This window comes from Gavialis gangeticus, unplaced genomic scaffold (assembly GCF_001723915.1).
Source record: "Gavialis gangeticus isolate Ggan-Ray unplaced genomic scaffold, GavGan_comp1, whole genome shotgun sequence".
Classification (NCBI taxonomy): domain Eukaryota; kingdom Metazoa; phylum Chordata; order Crocodylia; family Gavialidae; genus Gavialis; species Gavialis gangeticus.
The window spans coordinates 63,539,544-63,547,266 of NW_017729033.1; the positions used below are offsets into that span (position 1 = coordinate 63,539,544).

At 46.2% G+C, this 7,723-nt stretch overlaps 1 protein-coding gene across 1 annotated transcript in view; it reads right to left on the reverse strand.

The window, feature by feature from the left end:
• The window catches only part of ATP8A1 (ATPase phospholipid transporting 8A1), a 216,192-nt gene that overhangs the window by 85,371 nt on the left and 123,098 nt on the right, over window positions 1-7,723 (reverse strand). The window contains exons 24-25 of the mRNA XM_019525855.1: window positions 7,251-7,315; window positions 1,065-1,237 (exon numbers count right to left, since the gene is read on the reverse strand). Of these exons, the coding sequence (XP_019381400.1) occupies window positions 1,065-1,237; window positions 7,251-7,315 (238 nt within the window). The remainder of the gene's footprint in view (window positions 1-1,064; window positions 1,238-7,250; window positions 7,316-7,723) is intronic.

Genomic DNA, 7,723 nt, shown 5'->3' on the forward strand with positions numbered 1-7,723 from the left:
AGCCTCTAGCAGCCAGGCTGCGCTCACCAAGGCTGCACTCCGAGCAGCCCTACCAGCCCCATGAAACTCAACCTGCTCTCCCAGTGTTGCTGGACTCCTCTTGGGGGTGCAGGCCCCCAGATCTGCATGCAGGATGACAGGAAGCTGCCATGGCTGTCTTCCTGGTGCTCAGTGCGGGCTGTGCCCAACACCACTCCTAGGCAGCAGCGGCAGCCTCCTGTCATCCTGCATGCAGATCCAGAGGCCTGTACCCCTGGCAGGAGTACGGCACAACCCCACATCCCTCCCGGGGATGCGGGCCCCCAGATCTGCACACAGGATGACAGGAGGATGCTGCTGCTGACAAGTGACACGAGTTTTGCTTTTAGCAGTTTGAGGTGCAGTTTCCCAGAAACCCCTGCACCTATCTCCTTGAAACTTGGCATGCGTCATGGCCTCTGAAGGCACTACCATCCCTGCAATTTTCATCCAAATCAGGCAAGACATGACAAAGGTATAGGCATTTTCATGATTCCCCATTATAGCCTATGGGCGAAAGACGTCAAACAGCAAAACAATTTTGACAAAATGAAACAGAACAGCGCTTCGAAACTAAACAAAATGAAACACTGTCCCTTCAAAACGGCAAAACAGAAGTCGAAATGAAATGGTGCCATTTCGCACAGCCCTAGTATTTTTACTTTCTATAGTGCTTCTTGTTGAGTGTAATCTTCACCTCAATGGAGAAGGCTTATTCATATATATTCTTGCCCAAAAGGTGATCTCTGTGCAAAAAAATACATGGGAATTGCTGGTATGGGTGAATAGACAGTATTGTGTCAATTAGGGCTTCAATCTTGTTGTATCCATCTTTTGGTGAGATCTTGCACTACTACTATTCTTGTCTTATTGTACACATTTACTAAAGGAATATATAATTTTAGCTCTGAACTTTTTATGTTGCATGTGGTCTTTTCTCCGAGACTGAAAAACATATATTAAACTTGATTGGAATAGGAAACAAGTCTGGTCAAAGGTTAGTAATTCTGGCTGGGTAACACCTTTCCCCTCCCTTCAGATCTTACCTGCAACAAATAACAGCTTTACATGACAAAGCCAAATCCAGGAAATATTGTCTTACTCCAAATGTCAAAGCGTACTTCAATGTTTTGCCATCAATTATAAGAGCAAAGTCATTTTCCTTCCTCAAAGCATCACCAAGATTACTGCAGTGATGGCTTAGGATCTCTCTTGTTCCCTGTTGTATAAAAAAAAAATAAATGATAGATTTTAATGATTTTTATTTCTATTTGCTGTTCTCTTTAAAAGAAGAATTCAAAGATCAGAAGAAAACACTTCCTTAATCCACCCTTGATTAGAATTATTGCTCCAAATAATGAGAGGGTTTTAAAAACTAGGATTGTTTGCTTATAAGGCTGGTCTCCCTGGGCAGCTAGACATGTAACTGGGAATTAAGGAGCCTGGGGCAGGGGTGGAAGGGAAGGAAGAGGCACTAAGCACTTTGTAGTAGGGGAGGGGAAGGGATGGGGGAGAAAAGGGACAGGGGCCATGTGCTTACTTCTTTGCATAGGGACAGCTATTGCAGTGGTGGCAGGATGAGCTCCCCAAGCATAGGCTGCTACTACAGTGGGCCACTATTGCAAGAAGCCGCTATTCTGGACCCCCTTCTAAACCAGTGCCCTGAGCTGGTCCTCCATTTGTCCACCCCTAGTTATACTACTGCTGGCAACCATTACCTCCTTTAAAATGATGTAATAAACAAGGTGTTTTTTTTTAAATGCCAAAAATCTAATAGGAAACATTACTGAAGTAAGAAAACAAATATATACAGTAGCTATGCAATTTCAGTAGCCAACTATTCTAGTAAAATAGGCATTCAGGTTATTCCAACCCTCACCCAGGGTGCTACAGAAAGAAATGAGTGGAAGCTGTAGAAGCCAGTTTGGAAGTAACCTCTATTGAGCTTTGCTGGTGAAAGCTTCCTGAACTTCTGTGCAGAGGGCTTATATCATATGGGATCCTTATTCACAATGCTCAAAAAAGAAAAAAGTTGTCAGACACATCTAAGCTGTACAGAAAATGAAAGTGACTATTTAGGGACTCCAAAGGCTAAGTAAATATCAAGCATCCAGTCACATTATAAACTAATTAATGTCCCTGTACTTTACTATTATATTAGGTCTCCATTTCTTAAAGGTGATGCAAGTTTCAATTACATTTAAGTACAGCAGGTACCTATCTGGTACCTTAAAACCTGCCACAAATTTGGTTTATCTTTATCTAGAAATCACTATTCCCTGAATACAGCATCAAGAGTAGATGGTGACTTCAGTAGTGCTTCTATCAATGCTTAAGTATCAGCATTTCTCAGTTCATATCTTCATGGAAATCACTGATACCTACTAGTCTCCTATGGCAAAGGTCTAGTAAAGCAATGTCATGAAGGAGAAAGAGGGATCAGCTGCTTACTGTAACTACAGTACAATCGCAACTTATGTGGGGCTTACGTTCCAAAGTTAGCGCGTATAGCTGAAATCGCATATAGCTGAAATCACCGGGCTTCGGAGCCAAGCAGCAGCCACCACTGCGCGCAGACAAGGCAGGTGTGGTGCTGCACAGCCCGTGCGTGCAGTGCAACAGCTGTGCAACAGCACGCACTTCTCGCCCCTCTTGTCCTTCACTGCCTTGTCCCGCCAGGGCAGCCAGCTGAGCGTGAGCCCCCCCAGCTATGCCGGCGCGTGCAGGCAATACCATGTGGCGCCACACTATGTGCCGTGCCCCGGCTGGCACCCGGCGACCAGTCCCAGCAGCCAAGCGCGTAAAATTGAATTCACGTAAGTTAAATACGCGTAAGTTGCAATTGTACTGTACTGTTCTCCACATAGCCTTTCCAAAGCTACTATGGCTTCCTCCCTCCCGCCTTCTGTTTCAGAACTCAGCTGTCAAGAAGAGCCAGGACTGGGCTCCAGGGACACAGCCTGCAAAGCTCCCCATGGCTGATGCAGTACTGGGGACTAAATCTGCCGTACAGGGAAGGGGCCGAGCACCCCTGTTCTTGAAACTGCTGTAAGGTTGACATAAAGCTGATCGGATCATCATGCTTAAAGAATAATCAAAAGCTTGATGACTAACTGGCAGGACGTATCAAATGGGGTTCTTTAGGGGTCTGTGCTACGTCCAATATTCTAATATTATAAAAGCCTTAGTCTGTCCGTCTGTCCATAACACTTTATTCGCACTATGATCGACTGTCTCAGCAGCCAATCAGAGTGCTCTACACAGACAGAGACAGACAGCAGAGTGCCACCATCATAGTGGGGACTGAGGAGCCAGAGGGGAAGGAGGCAGAGGGGGACAGCAGGGACCAGAGTGCTGCCATAATGGAGGGGACGGAGTTGCGGGGGGGGGAGGGCAAGGCCAGCAGCGCTCACCTCCCTGGGTTTGCTTCTTGGAGCCATGGGCCAGTGCCTCCCCACTCTCACCAACAACAGCCAGCAGGGAGGGGAGATGGGGAACAGGGGAGGAGGAGAGGTTAGTGGTGGCTGCACCCTGCCACAGCCACAGGCCCCGGCCTGAAGCAGCAGGGGGGAGGTAGGGAGCAGCCCCTGTATTGGTCTAAAGGGGAGGGGGGAAACAGCTCAGGCCTAGGCCGGAAGCGGCAGCAGGGAGTGGCTCAGACCCTGGCCCGAAGGGGAGGGGGGAAATGGCCCAGGCCCTGGCCTGAAGCAGTGGGGGGGGGGGGACGGGGAGCAGCCCTGGTCCAAGGTGCGGGGGGCAGACACAGACCTCTGTCCCTGCCCACTCCCCCCCCCAATCATTCTTGATGGGCAATTTGTTAGTTATTCAATATCCTCATTAATGAGCTGAAAGATGGAACTGAATGCACGAGTCATAAAACTGTGGATGACACCAAGATGTGGCAAAAGACCAGCTTGACTTATCAGAGAACTCTTTACTGCACTTAAACACAAAAAGGAAGGTTACAAGAAGTGGAAGCTTAGACAAAATCTGAAAGGAGACATGCAGGGATGAAGTCAAGAAGGCCAAAGTGCAATTGGACTTGCAGCCTGGAAGACATTGAAGGGTAACAAGAAGGATTTCTACAAGTATGTTAGCAATGGGAGGAAGGTTAGGGAAAGTGTGGATCCCTTACTGAATGGGGGAGGCAACCTGGTGACAGATGAGAAGGAAAAGGCTGAAGCACTCAATGCCTGTTTTACTTTGGTCTTCACAGGTAGGGTCAGCTCCCAAACTACTGCACCAGGCAGCATAGTTTGGGGAGGAGAGCAGTAGCCCTCAGTGGGGAAAGAACAGGTTAAGAACTATTTAGAAAAACTGGATGTGTACAAGTCCATGGGGCTGGATTCAATGCATCCAAGGGTGCTGAGGGAGTTGGCTGATGCGACTGCAGAGCCACTGGCTATTACCTTTGAAAACCTGTGGCAATTGGGGGAGGTCCCGGAGAACTGGAAAAGGGCAAATTTAGTGCCCATCTTTAAGAAAAGGGAAGGAGGAGAATGCAGGGAACTACAGTCCTCAGAAAAAATCATGGAGCAGGTCTTCAAAGAATCCATTTCTAAGCACTTGGGCTAGGGACAGGCATTCAAAAAGCCTGAGCTTGAATTAACTTTTGCAAGTTAGTCTAACCTGGCTAGGCTGAACTGCATTTTAACCAGACAGACATTTTCTCTGGACTGAGGAAATTAAGGCATATGCCTGCAGTGGCTCAGGCTAGAAGCCAGGGGGCACTAGAGCAGCCCTCCCTTCCCTTTCACAGAGCTGAGCTGAGGGGGGGGTGTGTGGCCAGGCCCCGGAAGGACGTTCTGATTAGGGAGGTCTGCCTGCACCATCCCAGGCTTTTCCCCACTTGCTGCTCAAGGGGTGGGAGAGTTGCCAGACTAGCACTGTGAGGTAGGGGGTGCATATGCAGTGCATGTATCTGTTGATGATATGGAAGTTTTCAGTCTCCCCCCTGCTTCTTTATACTGTCTGCAGAAAACTGACAAGCAAGCAAGCCACCAGGGGGATGATAACAGTGTTTATAGCTTACCAGCTGACCTGCTGATTAGCTCCAAAAAGCCCTAAGCGGTCACCGTTCTGTCTGCCTGTCCCAGCAAAATTGGAGACACATGCACACACAGACACCTCTTGGTAATAGCTAGCATACCACATGCCTAGGGTCCATGGGGCTGGGGTCTGTGCTATGGGAGAAGGGAGGGAGGTAGGGATTTGTGCTTGAGCAGCGACCAGCAAAGGGGACGTAGGGCAGGGTGGAAGCTGGGCAGACCCTGCTGTACCTGCAGTCTCTGCCAGAGCTCCAGCCAGGGAGCAGAGGGGAGGGGCCAGCTCTGCTGTGGAGCAGAGAGCCTTGCCCAGCCCAGAGAGCATGCCAGGATGCTGGAGGAGTCTGGTTCATCTTAAACCAGCAAGGGGTCTGGGACAGATGTTGCATAAACTGGTTTGATCCAAATCAGTTAAGTCTTATACTACATTCAACCAAGTTTATCTCAAATCAGTTTCAGCCATTTTCAAATTGGTTTATGTGCACCGAACATCTGTTCTATTACAAGTTTAAACCAGTTTCTGTTCACTTAAGCCAGTTCATGTATAATGTCTGTCCCTAGCCTTGGAGAAGGTGATTAGGAACAGTCAACATGGGTTAACCAAGGGCAAGTCATGCCTGACCAACCTGATTGCCTTCTGGGATGAGATACCTAGTTCTGTGAATGCAGGGAAAGCAGTGGACATAATATACCTTGACTTTAGCAAGGCTTTTGATACAGTCTCCCACAGCAAGCAAGCTAAAGAAGTATGCGTTGGATGAATGGACTGTAAGGTGGATAGAGAGCTGGCTGGATTGTCAGGCTCAATGGGTAGTAATCAATGGCTCAAGATCTAGCAGGCAGCTGGTGTCAAGTAGAATGTCCCAGAGGTTGGGTCTGGGGACGGTTTTGTTCAATATCTTCATTAACAATCTGGAAGATGGGATGGACTGCACCCCCAGCAAGTCTGTGAATGACACCAAGCTGGGGGGTGTAGTAGATGCACTGGAGGTAGAGCTAGGATTCAGAGTGGCCTAGACAAATTGGAGAACTGGGCAAAAAGAAATCTCATGAGGTTCAACAAGGACAAGTGCAAAGTCCTCCACTTAGGACGGAAGAATCCTATGCACAGCTACAGTCTGGGGACTGACTGGCTAAGCAGAAGCTCTGCAGAAAAGGACCTGGGGGTTGTAGTGGACAGTAAGCTGGATATGAGTCAACAGTGTACCCTTGCTGCCAAGAAGGCTAACAGCATACTAGGCTGCATCAGTAGGAGTGTTGCCTATTGATTGAGGGAAGTAATTATTGTGCTCTTTTCTGCAATGGTTAGGCCACATCTGAAGTACTGTGTCCAGTTTTGGGCTCCCTACTACAGAAAGGATGTAGACAAGTTGGAAAGAGTCCAGTGGAGAACAACGGTGCAATCAGCAAAATGGTTCAGGGGCTGGGGCACATGATTTATGGGAAGAGGCTGAGGGAACTGGGTTCATTTAGTTTGGAGAGGAAGACTGAGATGGGGTTTGATAGCAGCCTTTAACTATCTGAAGGGCAGTTCCAAAGAGGATGAAGCTAGACTGTTCTCAGTGGTAACAGATGACAGAACAAGGAAGAATGCAAACTGCAGCAAGGGAGATTTAGGTTGGATATTAGGAAAAACTCTCTCACTGGAACAAGTTACCTAAAGAGGTGGTTGAATCTCAATCCTTGGAGGTTTTTTAAGACCCAGCTTGACAAAGCCCTAGCTGGAATGATCTAGTTGGGGATGTTTCTGCTTTGAGCAGGAGACTGGACTAGATAACCTCCTGAGGTCTCTCCCAACCTTAATTTTCTATGATTCTAAGATGGGTGGGGCAGCAGATGTGCTTGGGGATAAGGTTGGAATTCAAAATGACTGTTGTCTGAGATTAATGAAATAAACCTTAAGACAATTGGAATTATGGCTCAATGTTTTTACTCTATTACTTTCCCAACATATAATCAGGAAATTATTTTTGCTAATTTAAAAAAGCCACCACACATTCAACCCTTTTAATTACAATGGCTCCTAATAGATTTTACTGCATCACAACAAAGTAATGGATGCTATTAGTTACTTGTTTCACAAAAATATTAACTGTTTTGCAGATATCTGAATATTTTAAATAAAGTAAAACTATTTTGTTGTGGGGTGTAGTTATTATGTTTAAAAAGGTTGCAGATTTTACTTACATCAAGAGAACCTTCATTTATTACTATCAGTCCCATATTCTTCTTCAAAAGTTTACATGAGTGACCTGTTAAAAATACATGTTATCAAAACTGTTCCACAAAAAAACAAAACAAAACACTGAACTGCTGGCTTAACTCTGCTCCTAGTGAGGTCAATTATAAAACTTCTGACATGTTAGTATAGCTTATAATGCCAGAATTATCAGAAGCATGTAACTGTATGTAAGTGACTGCAGATTCTATAACTTACAAGTATAAAACACAATGGGAACATGCAATCAGGGTGTTTGTTGGCACATATAACAAGACAGCTCAAATGTGTTTATTTCTTGTGCAAACCCATCAGAAATTTGTACTTTTATGGTGGATGCATGTCAATGTACTGTATGTAAGTGTATATTACTTAGAGAAATGTGGCCCAATATTATATATACATATATATATACACACACACACACACACACACACACACA